The sequence below is a fragment of the Cheilinus undulatus genome, linkage group 2 (assembly GCF_018320785.1).
Source record: "Cheilinus undulatus linkage group 2, ASM1832078v1, whole genome shotgun sequence".
Classification (NCBI taxonomy): Eukaryota; Metazoa; Chordata; class Actinopteri; order Labriformes; family Labridae; genus Cheilinus; species Cheilinus undulatus.
In genome coordinates this window covers 21,994,791-22,013,868 of record NC_054866.1, presented here as the reverse complement: position 1 = coordinate 22,013,868, position 19,078 = coordinate 21,994,791, and the positions used below count along the sequence as shown (strand labels likewise).

Sequence of the window (19,078 nt, the reverse complement as noted above, 5' to 3'; positions counted from 1 at the left end):
TTCTACTTCTCTTGTTAAGATGTGATCATTGCCATATTATAGACCTCCTTGTTGTAAACTCTGTCATTTTCTGAAACTTGGTCCATATTTACAAAACAGTGACAACTACAAATAAAGATAAAAAACATTCAGTGTTTGCTGTGTTACAAATAACTGCATCTCTCATGCACATGAAACAAAATGGCTAATTACACAAACACATTCTTAAAATACCTTAGAAAGTAGATTGTCTGACATCTGCATAATAACATGAAATACTCCATGCATTGTAAGTCTAATACCTCTCAGTACATGGCAATAGATTGTCTTTAGCTGTCTATCTGAATTTGCTGCAACTGTTAACTATTTCATGCAACAACATAAAACCCAACCACGGAAGTAGGAAAAGCCAACCCCTGAAGGTGACAAACGCCACTTGGCAACACGGGCACAATATTGAAATGATGGTTGTTTTCAGTAGCCACTTTAATCAGCACCCATTCATTCATGTGCTCTGGCTCTGGCAGTCGAATCCGTGCTAGTTTCTACACCACATTGATTAACGGAGGTCACAGTGAAGCTCTGAAATAAACGGATAAATGAAGGTTTCAGTTAAAAACAGTAAACTTTCAGTCTGTCTGGGAGAAAGGTGTTTTAGAAACTTGTGTTAGACTGTTTTAAGTAAAGCAGGCCCAGTCATTTCCATTTTCACCCACAGTTGCAGCAGAAGTTTTGGTTAAAGGATCAGTCCTTTTTAGTTTGAGCAAAAGTAACAGATTTGTAGCTTTTGCTCTGATGCTATTTAAACGTGTAGACTCTGTCAATGTGCTACAACTCAAGTTTTAATTCTTTGTTTTCTGCCACTCAGCTGAAAAGTGGCAGGCTGTCTACACCATCCTGGAGGCCTTTGGAAACAGCTCCACGTCCATGAATACCAACGCCAGCCGCTTCTCTCACGTGGTCTCCCTCGACTTTGACCAGGCAGGGCAGGTGGCCTCTGCCTCCATCCAGGTAATTCACACTATCGGCTTTGATATAAACTGTTTCAGTTATATCAAGTTATGAATATTTGAAGAGAACACAGAGTAAGTCCTTAGATTAATATGAAGTTATTGATCTTTTCTTGTGCAGACGATGCTGTTGGAGAAGCTGAGGGTGAGCAGACGACCTGAGGCAGAGTCTACATTCAACGTCTTTTACTACATGATGGCTGGAGCTGACAGCAGCCTCAAGTAAGTCTTACAACACTTTTTTATGCTTGTTACATTAAACTTGTTAATACTCTTTATGTTATTTTGAAAATGCAAATAATTATGAACAAAATGTTATAAGGAACCCTGCATGATCAGACAAGGTCATCTTGTTGGATGGATATTTGTATCTCTCAAATGTATCCTGAACTAAAAAACTCACTAAATATCCCAGATATCTGCATTTTGAGGGCATTTCAGCTCATAAACTCACCAGGAGGCCGCCATGTTTTGGTCCACGCTGGTAGTGTGACATCACAGTCCTGCAGCGCTCCTCGCTGTATGCAGTAACCGTTTTTTTAACAATTTTGCTGCTTGCAGCTGTTGCTGACACGAGTTTGCTGCATTTTGGTTTTGTCTCCCTGCTGTCAAAGCTCTGTCAATCCACCTACGTTTTACCTCAATTAAACTCCCTACAAGTGACTGGATTCAGTGTTAGTGGAAGCGTGCCGGGAGCTTTTCAAAAATAAAAGCATTATGTACATACGAACAGAGTTTCTCCAAAGAAATGCTAAAGTGGACTTTTACTTCGTTCTGAAATTTATCTTTACCTGAACCATGTGGAAACAAAAAGCTTCATAAAGAGTAGACGTTTGGTGAACCACTTTATTAAACAGACGCATTATAGCTTGAGGCCTTCATCTGGTTCATCAAGAGACAGATTTCAAACATATTCTTCCAATGTGGACGTACATATTTGCTACAACAAGGTAAATATAGCTCTGTATTTATCATTTTCCTGTCTTGATGGACAAACAACCACTAAATAAAAAATAAAATAAAAAATAAAAGAGACCTCAAAATTTAGAATTCTCAGTGCATGAGATGTGCTGTGTTTCTGAGATGCAGCCTTAACACTGGCTGCCAGTCTGAAACAGCTGTTACTGCATAGAAATGGTGAGGAGGTGCGGAACTGTGACGTCACACTGCCAGCGTGGACCAAAACATGTCGGTCTCCTGGTGAACTTATAAACTCAAATGACTCAAAATACCGATATCTAGTGAGTTTTTAGGTTAATATGTATGTGAAAGGTACAAATATCTATCCAGCAAAGATGAACTGGTCTGATCATGCTGGGTTCCTTTTAATAAAGATAATTTTCACAAGATTGACCTTTCATTGGCATCTAGGACTTCTGTTTTTGTCTTGGTATCCTTACAGGCATCAATGTCATGTGATTTTCTTCTGTAGCATCAAAGATTAACATTCTGGTGTTTTACAACACTAAATCAATTAAAATGAATTGTAATTGTAATTAAATGTATATAATTGTCCCAGCGTTGGTTGCTGCTGACAGTTATTTATAAAAGCAGTCAATGGGATTTGGTCAGTTTTTAAAGTGACTGAGGATTTGATTTTTAAAATTATTTCAAAATGATGATCACCTCTTTGTCTCAGTCAACAGTTTTTGACTTTTGTCTCATCCTCTTCTCTGACAGGACTGAACTGCATTTTAATCACTTGGCTGAGAACAGCGCTTTTGGGATCATCCCACAGTCAAAGGTAATCACAGCAAAGATTTGACCGCTTATTTATGTGTTTTATATGATTCATGCTACCCTTTATTGATGCATTATAGCCATAATGATAAACGTTTTTGAGGAACATACTGATGGTCTTAAAGTTAAAGAAATTCAGTAATTACATGATAAGATGTATGCCTTGTTCACAACGAGCACTAAAATCAACACAAACCGAAATTTTTTTATGCAGTCTTAAATTTAATCTTCAACAATAAAAATCATTTTGTATGGTAATATTAAAATATGGCCGACATTTTGTTGTTGGCATATGTGTTGGCAACATTTCTGCATTCAGTTTTCTTCCCTTGTTTATTGCACCTTGTTAAAAATATGTTGTTAGTTAACAGATCCTTGTGTATTAAACTCGAAGTGCTCTGTGTTGCATCATTAGAGTCACAGCTCTGAGTGTCAGGAGTCAGATTTAACTGGCACATGGTAAAGGAAGGACAGCTGACTCAGAGTGATGAAAACAGCTGACAGAGAGGACGGTGCTGAAAGATCTTACCTGACATATCAAAGTCATGCTGCAATCATAAGAAATGTGAGGGAAAGAAACTACCCTCTGGTTAGACCTGTAAAGTCAGAATAGCATCAAAGCAAGATAATGAGCTTCTTTTTGTCAAATTGCAGAGTTATTTGCAGAAAACAGCTTAAGGAGATTTCTGTTTGTGGTGATTTAGCCAGCTTTTGTTGGCAGCGGTTGAAGGCAATTAAAAATACAAGGTCAGTCTTGGCTGACGGTCTGGTTTGCTTTTGTGGGGCATAAAGAGGCATGAGTATTTTTTTGTGTTTAATAACCAGAGAAAAGCCCTCACTGGGGCTTTAAAGTTATGATTTTTCAGTTTTACAGTACAGGATTTTTTTTTCTTCTTTTGGGGGGGTGGGGTGGGGGGCTCATTTTCCAATATTTTCTGCTTTTCTTCAGTGGGCTGGTTTGTCTTGCTGGTTTGCATATAGCAAATACGGCTTCAGGAACAATATGCCTGTATCCATATAGATGCAGCATAGTAGATGCAGATAATGTACATTTTATTTTTACATTTTATTTAACCTTTATTTAACCAGGTAGTCCTTAGATTGAAATCTCTTTTTCAAGGGATACCAGGCTAAGACAGAGGATAAGTCACAACAAGAGAAACATCAAAATTTAACAAACATGACATACGATAATGAGAACCAAAGAATAGAACAAAATCAGCCAATGAAGCAGTCACATTTTCAGTTAAATGGCCTTTTAACATGGTTTTGAAATAATCCAGATGTGAGGTGCTCTATAAACGATTCCAGGTCCAGGGAGGAAAATAAGCAAAGACTCTTTTTTACAGTGATCAGTGATCTAAATGGTATGATGTAACCTGTTACACAGGCGTAATAGCGAGTTTTATAAAATGAAAATTTCCTCACGGTTGCATCTCTTTTCACTGATCTCTGACAGATAAGTCATAGAATAGAGACACAAAAAATAAATCAGCAGACAAATAACACTAATATCAATGTATGTACTGAAGTCAGTTTGTAATAAATATGATGATAATAATGAGGATGATAATAATGATGATTATAATAATGATGATCATAATAATGAAAATAACAACAACAACAACAATAGCAATATTAATGATAATAATAATAATAATAATAAGCAATAAATAATAGTAGAATTAATACTAATAAGGATAGCTTTGCCTTATACAGCACCTGTCATGGGTCCCAATAACACTTTGAAAACAAAAAGACCAAAAGACACAACACCTTCCTGTTTTGGTGTGTCTCCACTCTGTTTGGTATTTGGTGAAGTCATTATCTAAAGTTTCATCTCAATAGTAAATTGAGTTTTGTGTTGCTCCCTCTCCTCCAGCCTGAGGACAAGCAGCGTTCCTCCCAGCAGTTCACGAAGCTCCAGGCAGCTATGAAAGTGCTTGGCATCTCCACGGATGAACAGAAGGCCCTGTGGCTTATCCTGGGGGCCATTTATCACCTGGGGGCTGCAGGGGCCACCAAAGGTAGGAACTCAGACTCATCACTTGTGTTAAACTTTCCCTAATGGTTTTAAGACTTAGAGTAATTTGTTCCTTTAAGGAAACACGCACCCAGGACTAACCTCCATTAACGATCTCAGAGTGAATGTGAGATTGGTGAGCATCAGTAGCTGGTCTAACATTGTTTACTGTCCCCTTCTGGTCTGCGTAAATTTCAGCTATTATGTATGTCACTCACTGTGTTGTGTTCTTTATTAAATGACCCACTTAAGTGCATCTCTCAAAGGGAGAAGACAAAATACCCAAATGTGCTCTCATTCTGCAAGCCTTTTAATTAGATTTCACTCTTCATTAGTCTTTTCAGGGAAAGACATCTGCTGTTTGTTTTATGCGGAAGAGCATCAGATAAATTAAAGATTGTAGAGGACTGGAGATCATAATTCAACTAAAGCCATGAAGTTATTGAAGTATTGGTTTTAAAACTAGAGAAAGACGAGCTTCTTTTTCATTTTTTTTAAATCAAATGCTTTTTATTCATCAAAAGTTCACACTTTTTTTTGACAAAGAATCAGAGCACAGAATGATCAAATATTTGGAAATATTGAGAAATGATACCACAGCATTTTAAAAAAGCCCTGATCATGTATTTTCCTCCTGTTTTTTGCTGCTGATACAGATACCAATCATCTATGAGTGAGATCAGCTGATCTACTACCAATACGAGCACATTTTTTGCTAACCAGCTGGTTTAGTAGTTGGTCAGTCTACCTAGCTTCGTAGTTTACTAAGACCTCCTACAGGTGGCAGCATAACCTGATAAAAGGAGGACAAAGATCGTCCTTAGTTAGTCAACATGTTTTTACTTTCTTTGTTCAATAGAGCAATGCAAGGCTCTCCCAAGGAGTGATGCAACAAGTATTTTAACGCAGGAAAATAACAAGTAAATAACAAAACACAGTGGTTCATTGATTACTTATGTTAATTCGTATGAGTTGATTAGCACAATTATAAACAGAATTAACATAAATTTAACCCTATATAAGGCTAAACAGGACTAGTAGTCTACTTAATGAAAGGTAGATCTTATAATGTTGTTTTTTTTATGGCATTATGAAACCTATGCAATTCATTGATTTGTTGAAAAACAAATTTCACCCCCAAAAAACTGTTTATTCAAGTGTGTCACCAAATCTTAAATTTCACCTCCTAGAAGTTGCGTTTGAACACATCATTATTATGCTCCATTTTCCTCTCTTTAATAGCATTTTACTGACCCATCATAAACACATCATGATGTAATGTTATGTCACCTTGGCTTTTTAATTAGCTAATTAGCTTTTTGCCCATGGGTTTTAACAACATTTTTTACATTGGACTTTTGTTTTTTAACTGATGGGTTCATATTGATTAGTGGAAGTGTAGGTTTTGTTTGTATGCTGGAAATCTAAATCTGAATTATACAACACCTTACTTAAGGGAACTGCAGTCTAAGCAGATAAACAGGCCTTGTTCAGTTAGATTACTTCTCGCTTTTATATCTGACCACATCTTCAAGTTATATAATTCTTATTTTGAAGCAAAAGTTCCCATTTTTTCTTTTGTCTTCACTCTCAGTTTTCATTTTATTCTGCACATTGCTTCTCTGTCCTTCCACCCATGTATTCATTTCCCTCGACTCATTACTCTAACATTAATGACAGCATGGCCCTAGCTCAGATTACTATAAAACTGAACAGAATTAAATGCAAATCCCTCTAAATTAAGCAGTTAAAAGGATGTAGTTATATTAAGTGCCACTAGGTGTCAGGCTGCACACACTATTAGATGGCATAGTACTGACGGTAATGTAAGAATAAGAACAAGGCATTTTTCGTTCAAAAACAGAAAAATATTTTTAAAATCCAGATGATTTAAAATATCTGTCTGATTTCAGCAAGTTCATCTCCATGTCTGCAGACTTTTCCACACATTCATGTACAAAAGCATCAGTGAGGTCCTTCTCTTGTTGCACTTTTCCTACCCTTTAAAACCTTTTATCACATAACAAAATACTGGGATCACTCACTTACCATGTCAGTGGAAATATTCAAACTTTAAGAGATTTTCTGTAATTTTTTATAAACGTATTTCAGAATAACACCTTTTTTATCAACGCTATATGCAAACTTTCTGAGAGCTGGAAATGATGCCTTTTGCATAAAACTTGATATTCCTCATTGACTGTCCAGAATGAAACGTGACAAAGTCAATCTTCAGGTTTAAAAACATGAAATCAGCAAGAGTTTGGTATTCCTTCAAAATGACCGAATTTGTTGATTTTTTCTTTATCAGCTATCACACATAAACAGGTTGAACACAGTCACTGAGTAAAATGTAACTCATAATTGCTTACTTGGTTGCACACATTTCATCTGTAGGGAACCTTTTAACTAGAGTTTAAAAATGAAAATCACAATCTCAAATGACTCCCATGTCTGACTTTTCTCTTTCTTTCTTTCTTTCTTTCTTTCTTTCGTTCTTTCTTTCTTTCTTTCTTTCTTTCTTTCTTTCTTTCTTTCTTTCTTCCTTCATTCCTTTCTTTCTTTCTTTCTTTCTTTGCTGATTGTAGCTTGTGTAGTTCTTTGTGTACAAACAAGTCTAATTACCTTGCTGGGCTTTTATTCTTAAAATGTTATGTTCCATTAGGGTTAACAACAGACCACCATCATTAATTTTCTCATTTCTTGCAGCTGAGAGGCAGTATGTCTGTGATGTAGTGTCATTATATTGGGTAATTAAAAAAATTCTATAAGTCAAATGAAATTAAAATACTTAACATTAGGATGTTGGCTTCCTTAAACCTCTGTCAACTCGTCTCCTGCAAAAGCAGCCATGGTTAACCTGACACGCCAGATAGATTTGTTTCACACATTCATCTGGTAAACCTCTCATAGACAGTGTTAGGCAAAAGGCAGAGCCTTTGAAAAAAAAAACCTGGAGGGTGATTGGATGTTCTATGTGTTAGAGCTTTACGGGCCAATCAGAGCAACAAAACACGCCGAGAACAACATTCAGTCCTGTAGTGTGACATAATCAACAACACATCACAACCATGACTCAGCAAGACTAGCATGTTAGAATTTATTTTGCCTTGTCGTCTGTTTTAACACACTGACCTGACATCAACAATGTGAATCCTGACACCTATCAATAGGAGACCATTTGCTCTTATTTATATTATCAGAGTGACATAATGCAAGCTCCCATTTTTTCTCCTTCCAGGGATTTATACGTACATAAAGTGATTTTCTTGACATTTTATCACATTCATACCTTGAGTTCTGTTTGAAGGAGAGCTGGTCCATATTGCCCTCCTCTTGTTACATTATAAATAGGGATGCACCGATCTACTTTTTTTCAGTTCTGATCTGATATATATATATATATTAACAATTATTATTGTTGTTGGTATAATTTGTGAGGTTACACGAGGCTGTAGTAAACCACCCAGCTCCTCTTATTAAAAAGAAAAAAAAACAAAAAAACAAAAATGAATTGAATTTAAATGTATTCCAAACAAATTTATTTGAACTACTACTGAAAAATAAATATCAACATTATCAAAAAAACAACAACAACTGAGTATAAGTTATAAACAACAATTACCTATTATTTTTTATGAACATGGACTTGAAATCCCTGTTTATAATGCTCTTTAATGAACCTCCCGCCACTAGAGACCGCTGTAGCTTCAGTTAATGGCCACAGCCTTCCTCTCTGACCCTTCACCGGATGCAAACAATGAGAAGCTCGGCGGTGGCTAAGCTGTTAGCGTATAGTAGGAAGCCCGCGGTATGACAGTTTTCCAAAGTAGTAAATGGAAATAAAGTGGTGTGTGGGCTGTCGAGGGTTAAGCTCACGTATGACTACTCACCCGAAGTGAAAAGAGGCCAAATATCAAAGCACCATATTAATCTGCAAAGAGGAACGAAGACAGGCGGCGCTAGCTTTCAATGCTAGCCACGCTGTAGAAAGTATTATCAGGCTAACGTCACACCCACTCTTCTTTGTGTTCTCTCATCTTTAGACTAGTTTTGACTATTCTAAATATAGATTTACGTTTAATCAACTAGGTAATTATACCGCTAAGAACATCCCTAACTAATACTAACTCAGTAACACAGAGACTGTCTGGTGTTAGACTGCGGTGTGTTCATAGTCTACTGCAAACTGTAGGATGGATTTGGATCAGTCACTTGGATTATTAATTATGAAGTGTCAATAATTGTTTCTTGTTTTTGTTTTTTTCTTTTTGTCAGAGTAAAGCACTGCTAGCATCAAATAGAGCACTTCTATGATTCACTTTCTTAGATCCGCCTCCTCCATAGCCTGTGAATTTGAACACAATTGCATTGACGTCAGCATACGATGAGCGGTCGGGCACATTTATTGTGCTGCCAGGCTGTTGGCAAAGATGGGACAATATTTTCATTACATAGTCTGACTTGGTGGCATCATGAAAGACCAAAAAAATCATATAATCTGAGCTGGTCTTTAATGTTGTTAGACTTATTGCCTTTTTGTTAGACTACTTGCACTGTTTGGCCTATTAAAAAGGTATAATAACTTTATTCAATCTGTTGATAAGTGTGCTAGTTTATTGACGCACGTTGAGATGTATAAATGGTGAATTATCACTTGTGTTCAGTTATCCTCTCTATAGGATACTTGTTGCATTGCTCCTCGGGAGGTTTTTGTACCACCTTGTTGAAGTCAGTACAAGCATGTTGTTTGGTATAAAAGGACATCTTTTGTTCTTGTTTTATCAGGTTACACTTCCAGCTGTAGGAGTTGTTAGTAAACTAAAAAGCTAAGTAGATGACTGATCACTGAACTTGCTTGCATATTTTGAACAAAAATTCAAAATATGATCATGGATGATCTGTATCAGCAGCAAAAAACATGACCAGGGCATCCCTACTTTTTCCAACAACACTGTTAGATGGTAAAAGTCAGTTTAGTCAGTTTGTCCCTTCTGTAAAAAACAACTGGCAACACTGTGGTGGTTGTACCTTCCTAGCATGCTGCTCAGCTGGGCTTTCTGTCAGTGTTTTTTTAATGTTTATGTTTTTCTGATGAGTAAAGTGAACTGCTCTCTAACCTCCTCTCTTTACTTGCATGTTTGCATGCTGTGCCTATCAAACGCAGATGGAGATGAAGGTAATGGAAACACAAGTTGTTGACTGTTTCTCACCTTAAAAAACTTTCCTTCAGAGCTTCTCTTGTTTGTGTTTTCTTTCTTAATGCCTTTATCGTTCCTCCCAGGCGTTTAGTCATTAGCATTTTTATTGTTTCTCCTCTCCCTCATCTCTTCATCCTCTTTTCCTCATGTTGGTTCTCCCCGCTCTCCATCTCACCCGGTCCTTTCCCTGAGATGAAAATCACACGGATCAGACCTTCGCTGTTCCTTTTAAAGCGCTCACTCTGATTCCTCCCCATGTCGGCCGTGCTCAGCTCCTGAGCCGCTGTCACACAACAGCACCACCAAGAACAAAACACAACGACACACTCTATAAAGCAAAGTGAAGCTTTCACTTTTCTTGTTGGAGTTGTGACTTTCCACCACAGAACTTGTATCTCCCTGAAGTTTTCAGTTTGGCAGCAGCTCCTGTTGGTTTTCTGGCTTTCTGTCTGAGTTCTGTGATTGGCTGGCTGACACTTGGGCTTTGGATCGCCTCCAGACTAAATGGAGAAACACTCTCAGACACACACAGATTCACCCAAACACACAATAAGATGAGGGATGTGTTCACTGCTCATTCGACGTCTAAGTCTGACATTTTAGGTTGCTTTTCAAAGTGCCTGCAACAAAAGTCTCAGAAACGAGTTTCCTCTTTGTTTTATTTTTGAAATTATTTATCAAGTGTGTTTTCTCCTTTGCATTTGAGTGTTTTCTCCTTTAAATTGAGTAATGAGGCAAAGAAACTAATATTTGATATTTTGTTGGAGTTTTTCTGTGAATTCCTACATCATTCAATCTTTATCCCCTTAAACTTCAAAAATATTTCTTTCTCCACACACAAATAATAACCTAACTTAAACTGAAATACATTTCTACAGCTGTTTCCTCTGCAGGCTCTTACTCCAGGGAATAAAACCTCTTTTGCATTCCCAACACAAGTATCCCTTTTAAAATCAAAAGCTAGGGAAAATATTTTAGCCCCAAATAATCCACTTATAAGAGGAGAGGGACTTTGGGTGTTTGCTGTCCTTGGCTAAACATTTGAATTGGTTCAGAACTCTCTGCATTTATTCCTCCCTTTTAAAAAAGTGATGCAGCTGCAAACAAGCCTGTTTTTGTTTGTATTTTTCATTGCATCATTGGGGTTACAGAGGACAGCAGATGACAAATCAACCAAAACAAATGACTAAATTAGCTTCCTTTTTGCACAAATAGTGATGCCTGTGTGTCACTTAATATGCACCATCATTACTGTAAAGTCATGCTCCATCATGACATGCAAAACAGCTGTTATTTTCTCTAATTTGACAGACCTTCATAAAGCATTAGACAGCGGTGAAAATGCAGAAGCGGTAGACTGACTATCAAAAATAGAGGATCACTTCATCCATCAGATTGTCAGTGAAAAGGAATTGGCCTAAAAGCATCGTATAAATCAGAAGCAACTCAGCAGCCTCCTTTGTTTACTCTTAAAAACATCTGTCTTTTGAATCTTCTCTTTCAGTTTGAAAAAAAAGTCACAGGTAAAAAGCAGGAAGAGATGAATGCCAAAGGACATCATCATGGTTGGTGTTTCAAGACTATTAACGGTCAAAAAAAGGGACTTATAGTGCTTATAAAAAGTGTTCACTCTTTTGGTTGTTTTGCTCCTTTATTGATTTGATAACTCAATCATGGTCAATAGAATTTGCCTTTTTAAAGTAACAAAAAGTAATGCCAGTTAAATAAAAAATGTAATCTAAAATCAATGACTGCATGAATATGTATCCCCTTCAAGTCAGTATTTAGTAGATGTATCCTTAGCTGCAGTCATAGCTCTAAATCTGTCAGGGCTTTTCCACTACGGCTTTTGGCCGCACTTAGCCACACCCTACCGGCTGATTTGCTTTCCCATCACCAGTTTGGCCGCGCTGCGCAACGCTCAAGTAAAGCTGCCAGCCCCACCCTCAAGCCCACTGTGCAGACGTTCAAGCGCTTCACAGGGACCAATTTACTGGGGGGATTTACCCCTTCTGCTACTGATAACCCCGCCATAATAAATTTTCACCCCAGGGTGAGACAGAGGAGATAAGTTTTATCTCTGCCTCTGCTCCAGCTGTCTGTAACTCTGTCACAGTTGTGATCTAATGTCAGCATTCACTGTATGACTTAAATATTTATGACACAAGACCAAAACTCCAGATTTTTGTGTGATAGTTGCACAAGACTTCTCACACTGATGAGTGAGATCAGGAAGGACCAGGTGCAGATCCAGGAATACACCTTTTTCTGCACCTACTAATACCAAAAATTTGACCCTTTTCCCTTCTTATAGACAAACAAATTCTAGACTTTTAAAAAATAAAATGCTGGAGATGTTCGAAACATTTAGCCCATGACAGAGTCCTTCTTTGATTTATTAACTGTCGCTAGCAAAGCATGCAGTTCTCACTGCCCAATCCAAAAATATGATTGTGTTCATTTTCTGCTCTTTAGAGACCCACAAATCTATTACAAGGAGACTGCTACTAACTTAACCTGACATGCCAGATGGATGTGTTTCACACATCCACCTGGAAAACCTTAAATACTAAGCATTTGGGAAAGGGCAGAGGATTTGATAAAAAATCAGAGGGTGATTGGATGAACGTTCTGTCTGTCACATCTTTACGGGCCAATCAGAGCAACAAAACATGTGACGTAGCCGCTATCGAGGTGCGCGTGCGCAGCTACTGAGGAATAACGTGAATGTTTTTGAAAAGAAAACAACTCACTGCTGTTCTTTGTTTTCTTTAACGAAGAAATGTCATCAAATTCTGATAAAACTGGCGCTTTAGCAGCATCCACGCTAAGCTCTTCTGCCATAATTGCACCGGCTCTTGTTGTGGCATATGTCACGACTCTGCCACGCTTGAAAGTACTGCCCCTCATCGCTGATTGGTCCTCTCACTTTCTAACTGGGCCCAAACAGTTCAGACAGGAGCTTTGCAAGATGGATTCGCCAGTGAAAAATAAGGAAACGGGCTTATCCATCTGCTTTGCAAGGTTATCTCTAACTCGTATGCAGGAAAATCCTCTCCTATTGATGACGAGCATGAATTATTGTTTTTTTTTAGTGATTGCAGATAGAGAGAGAGGGAGAGAGAGAGACTGTTAAAAGAGCAGCTTGCAGCGCTGTTGGTCTACAGTTTGATTTTTGCTGTAAAACAATATAAAGTCGTTCAGATCAGACTGTGGAGAGATCGAGGAGGGCTCAAAACTCTGCATCATCAGCTATAGACGTGCCCTCAGATGGGTAGCGTGGTTGTGGTGGAAAAGCAAATACCCTGCGCCTAGCGCCATGTAATGGAAAAGCCCTGCATGTGGATGGGTCTCAGTCAGGCTTTTACATCTAGACACACTGATCGTACTCCATTCTTCTTTTCAAAACTGCTCAAGATCTATCAGGTTGCACGGGGATCAGGCAGGAACAGCTTCTTTCAAGTCCAGCCATAAATTCTTTATTGGACTGAGGTCTGAGCTTTGACTGGGCTTGCTTGGAGTGGTCTTTTGTCTTCAAGTTGTATGGTCGCCAGGAATACTCATTACCAGTGACTGGACCTTCCTGACACAGGTGTCTTTATCCTACAGACTTTTGAGACACATTCACTGCGCTGAAGTAATCCCCATTTCACCAACTGTGAGACTACTAGCACCGATTGGCTGGACCTCTGTTGAATTATGGCAGTCACTGTAAATAGGATGAATATTTATGCAGTCACTTACTTTACATTACATAATTTTATTTAATTGACATCATTTTTAGAAGTCTGTTTTCACTTTGTCATTTAGAATATTTATGTATTCTTTTTTTGTCAAAAAGCCACATTATATGATAACATGATTTATAAAAACAGTTAAATGGTAAAACATCCATGAAATAAATACTTAAATACTTAAAATACTTTTTATAAGCACTGAATGTTGAAAAAGTGCCTTTGTATACTGATCTGTTTGAATATGATGCTTTGTGAGTTTGCATAAAGTAATTAGACCCTCCTATCTCCTATGGATGTGATTTGATTTCATCACAAAGTTCACAGGAACACAGAAAACCAGAAAAAAAAATCAAGTTCTGCTGATGGAAAAGCAAAACACCCATGAATTTTACACCTTAGCTGTCAGTTTTCACACAACTCCTACGGTCATTTTGCACAAAATACCTTTAACAAAACAGAAATTATCTTCATCAGACATGCCAAGAGAAGCATTCATCCACTTTTAGTTGATGTAATTTATATAGATGTTTTTTTTCCCTCACCATAACTACAAATTTTCTTCTAAATTTCAATTTTAAATATCTCAATTTTCTACCTCTTCCTCCTTCTCTGCCTGTCATTTTGATCATCTTGTATCTCGGATCCTGGTTGCATTATCTTTATTCTTTTACACATTTTTGTTCTTTTTTCTATAGCTGGTCGTCGTCAGTTTGCACGTCATGAGTGGGCTCAGAAGGCAGCCTACCTGCTTGGGTGCACCTTAGAGGAGCTGTCATCCTCCATCTTTAAACATCAAGCCAAAGGACTTCAGCACTCCACCTCCTTCAGAGGAGGGTCGGACGAGGCCGGACAAGGTGACAGCTCAGGTAAAAAGCTGTAGGGGTTTTTTGGAAGTTTGTGCACACCAAAATAAGCCGGTGAGGGCTACTTCACCTTTCCATTTATAAATGCTGATTTTCTGATTGGCAGTTTGCTGGTGTAAGCAACTTGATCCAGCCCTTCAGTTATTTAATAAAATAAATGAATATGACAAATATTAGGAGAGGCTTTTGAAAAATGTTTTTCTTATTATAAGAGACATAGTTCTTTATCTGTTGATGGCAAACAGAGCTCACATCATTTCATCAAGGGTTTTTTTGTTATTCAAAGGTTAGTCATTTTTATTATTAGGGTGTTTTTATGCTGCAGCAGTGAAATCCTAATCCTAACTGTAGATTTAGGACATGCTTTACACTACGCTTACTACAATAATCTATTTCTATTGAATGATTAAAACACATTAGATTCATTTTTAATATTTAGTTTGCTAGGTAAAATAAAAAAAAATGATTTTTTTCTTTTGTAAATCTGGCCTCTTTTTAACCTATACATAAGTATGCTTTGTTTAACATTTTGATTTTAATCAGGGAAGGGCCTGGAAAACAACAAACAATGAGTAAAATGACCAGTTTAGCTTTGGTTGCCATCGCTAAGTGGAAATATTCCAGGGTTTGAGATGCTGTCTTTGAGATTTCTTTTTTCCTTTTGCTTTCAGTTAATAGTGCTGTGATAAAACCCATAGGGCTATGACCCAATGATAACAGTCATTTAGATCAATTCATCTTTTTTTAGAAGTACTTTTAGCTTTCTACTCTTTGTGTTTGTCGTCTTTCAGGCTCTAAGGTCACTGCTCTGGAGTGTTTGGAGGCAATGGCATCTGGACTCTACTCGGAGCTCTTCACTCTCGTCATTTCCCTCATCAACAGGTCAGAACTGAATTTTTATCTTCATCATCAGCGCTCGAGCTTGTCTCTTCACTTTTTAGATTGATCTTAAACCTCTTTTTCTTACTCGCCCCTTCCAGTCATATCCAGTTATAGTTTTATTTCTAGCCTTTGAATACTGAATTTTTCCCTGTTTCACCAATCTACGAAATAATAACATATAATTATGTAACATTACGACGCATGAAGCAAATACTCGGAACTATTTCTTGAGTGAACCACTGGGCGGAGTGACATAGTGCAGCAGCCATGCCTGGAGTGTAGTTCCGGCTTTGCATTTAGCTTTAAAACATCTCCTTCTCGTAATGTTCTAATCTAGATTAACTACAGGATTGCAGTGAGATTAATCTAGATTTAAAAAATTAATCTATGCCCAGAATTAGTTTAATTACAAAAATAGAACTGCAAGGATTAACAAGCAAATGAAATAGGGGCTAAACAGACATAAGGTTCAACTGAATGAAAGCATGGTGTGAAATAGAATCACTGCACTGGGTATCAGAGCAGCCCAGAGCAGATCAGAGTGGAGAGTGTGAAGATTAACTGCCAGGTTTTACACACCTGAGGGACTGGCCAGGCCTGCCCAGGTATGGCAGACACCACCTACCAACCTGCAGGGAAAGACAAGACACCAGCACAGGGGCAACACAACAGCAGGCCCTAAAGGCAGGACGCCTTCACACTTATCGTCTCAGGAGTTACCCTGTGATTCCTTTCCAATGTTGAGTTTACTTCAACTTCTTCTGACATTTTCACTCCTAAAGGTTGACAGATAAGTAAGACTTCACCTTTTTCAACAACACAAATAAAAGCAAAAGTTCTGCCTGTGTATAGCAAAGTCAGTCTGGAGGAGTTCTTTGTATTGTGTAGTAATTGAACTTTAATAAGGCCCTCTGTGTAGCATGTATTGTGCTTGGTTTTTACGCCGTCTGGAGCTCTCTATTGTTTGAGTCTTGTTCTCAGGAGAAGCTTTTATACAGGCGGGTTTTTGCAATAAACAATTAGTGTTGGCAGAGCTGCTCAGGTAACTGTGAAATCAATGTGTTGTTTTATTTGTCTGCTCTTCATTTCTTATTGAACAGATTTTTTTGTGTCTTTGTTTCATATGCTTGGCTGCAGAATTCTGTTTTTCTTGCACAAATGGTGTTAGAGTTCTCAGATTTTATTGGATTATTTATTGTGAACTAGTGGCAGTGTTTCCTTTAAATAAAAGTGCAACATAAACTGTACCTTCTGTAAAATCCCAAATGAAGGAGTTAAGGTACGTTAGGTCACTTTTTTATTTTAGTTTTGGTGATGATACAGTAATGTTTCCCATGAATCTTACATACAACTGTAAAATCAATATCGTAAGGATATAGATGAAGAAGAAAAACAAACTTTGTGCAAAAATTTCATCTTCTCAGTGCTTTAAAATTTTCATCAGTGCCTCTTCCTCATGTGTTTTTGTCCCTCAGAGCTCTGAAGTCCAGTCAGCACTCTCTCTGCTCCCTCCTCATCGTTGACACGCCGGGTTTCCAGAACCCTCGCCTAGCTCAGCAGCAGCGAGGAGCCACATTTGAGGAGCTCTGTCACAACTACACCCAGGAGAGACTGCAGACGCTCTTCCATGAACGCACCTTCGTCCAGGAGCTTGACAGATACAAGGAGGTGCTTTAAAGGCCTGCAAAACAGCACATATATTAGCACTGCCTTCCCTCCTACCACCACAGAAGATATCTTTAATTCAGTTTGGTCTAACATGTTTTCTTAGTGAATGGTTCTTCTAAATTACAAAAATGTGTCCATGTACATGTTGTCTTTTACGTCATCTCTTGGAGCGTCCATGAGTGTGTGAGGAGATTGAGTTAGATTTCACTGACCTCCACTTTCTTCTTCTGCAGAGTAAAGAGGGTGCCGAAGGTCCGTAATATAGATCATGCTTTTATAAATGCATATTGTTAATCACCGGACTCTCTGTCATCACAAATATATCATTAATGTATCAAAATACCCAACATTTATGGATACATTTTTTTATATATTCACTTTCTTTAAGTGACATCCTTAAGTTGCATTGAGGATAGTTTTGGTTTCAGTTTCCACAAAAAAGAGTAGAGGTTAAGGGAAATGCACATGGCATTATAATTTTAGTTTATAAATGTTTTTCTGCCAGCATTTTGCAAGTATGTTGAATAAGAACTATCAAACCTTGGTGCTTTTTGTGGGGTTAAAATTTAGAATTCATGGAAAGATCATCTTAAAAATGCTGCTTGACAACCACAGACAAATGAGAAACAGTGTTTGTACAAGCTAGACAGCGTAATGACCTGCACATACACACAGGAAATCTCCATACATATACATATTTTCATGGCTTGATGTTGAACAAATCAATCCTTCCTTCAACAGTTGCTTGCATCAATGAAGAGATTCAGTTCAAAGTCATATTAACTCAATTATAATGTTTAAAAATGTAACATTTTATAAACACTGTGCTTATATTAACAAAATCAAAAGAACTCAATCTACAGTGTGATTTTACAGCTAGAGTTGCGATTATCTAATGTATTAATGAATGTCCTGTAGGATACTAACCTGGGCTTTTATTCCTCCTGTGTAGGAAAACATAGAGCTTGCTTTAGATGACATAGAGTCCAGTACGTCTCTGTCTGTAGCAGCTATTGACCAAGCCTCCACACAAGCTCTGGTAAGAAAACTCTACTCACTGTGCTCTCTGTTTTCAGGTGTGCATGTCATGTCTTTGTGCTCAGCTTCTTCCTGAATGAGAGAAATGTCTTCTAAAGGTCATGCTGTGTTAAAGTGAAGTGCAAACTTGAGGCTACGTATGAAAACAGAAGAATCCCCATTCAGTCTCACTTTAAAATGTGCATATTTACAGCTGTAATATACATGTTATACAACAGTCTGGTTTAGATTAGATCTTAGTCTCAACAGCTCATGGCTTTCTTGGCACACACTTTTGGGGGATTGACATTTTTACAAATAACCTGTGTGTTTTGGTATTGGTGGTGTATAAGTTATTTATTGAAAGGGCTGCAGTTGATGTGAGATTGATAGTAGAATTATGTTGAGACAGCATTTCCAGTGTGGTGGCAACCATCAACAGGTGTCAGAGGTCCCCTTCTCAGTAACCAGAGAGTAATGTCCTTGGTCAATGTTTATTTCCAGTGTGAGAATAAAACCTGTCTGTCAGAGATTCTTCTGGTTCCCAAGCTGTAAAGTTCTAAAAAGATCAACTGCAAATAAAGGAAAACTAAGCTACTTGAAAGGTACAAATTAATATGTATCATTTGCACCATAAAATACATTATAAAAATTAATGAGGGCCCAACATAAAAGAATTAAGTAACAACTTTTTTTGAATTGACATTTTAGCTCTCACTTTTTAAATACAGGAAAAATATTCAGTCATTGAAAAGTTATTTCCCTTCGACCTCACAGGATTAAATTACCCCCCAAAATTTACAATTTAATGTTATTTTTTTCTTCTTTTTTTTTTAAAGTTATTTTTTGTTCAAATGTTCTATGGGGTTAATAACTAATTGTAAGTTCTTTGCAGGACTTTGTAAAATGAGAGTTAATCAAAACATTAAACTGACAGTTTGTTTCATTTTCCATTCCT

General features: G+C 37.5%; 1 protein-coding gene across 14 annotated transcripts in view; it reads left to right on the top strand.

Moving 5' to 3' along the window:
• myo18ab (myosin XVIIIAb) overlaps positions 1-19,078 on the top strand; it is a 202,117-nt gene that overhangs the window by 72,622 nt on the left and 110,417 nt on the right. For 12 of the 14 annotated variants that reach the window (XM_041804165.1, XM_041804150.1, XM_041804142.1 and 9 more), the window contains 9 exons: positions 848-990; positions 1,111-1,211; positions 2,670-2,733; positions 4,612-4,756; positions 9,920-9,931; positions 14,386-14,556; positions 15,345-15,435; positions 16,911-17,103; positions 18,056-18,142. In XM_041804165.1, the coding sequence (XP_041660099.1) occupies positions 848-990; positions 1,111-1,211; positions 2,670-2,733; positions 4,612-4,756; positions 9,920-9,931; positions 14,386-14,556; positions 15,345-15,435; positions 16,911-17,103; positions 18,056-18,142 (1,007 nt within the window). The remainder of the gene's footprint in view (positions 1-847; positions 991-1,110; positions 1,212-2,669; positions 2,734-4,611; positions 4,757-9,919; positions 9,932-14,385; positions 14,557-15,344; positions 15,436-16,910; positions 17,104-18,055; positions 18,143-19,078) is intronic. The other 2 variants (XM_041804133.1, XM_041804083.1) reach the window with 1 other exon arrangement.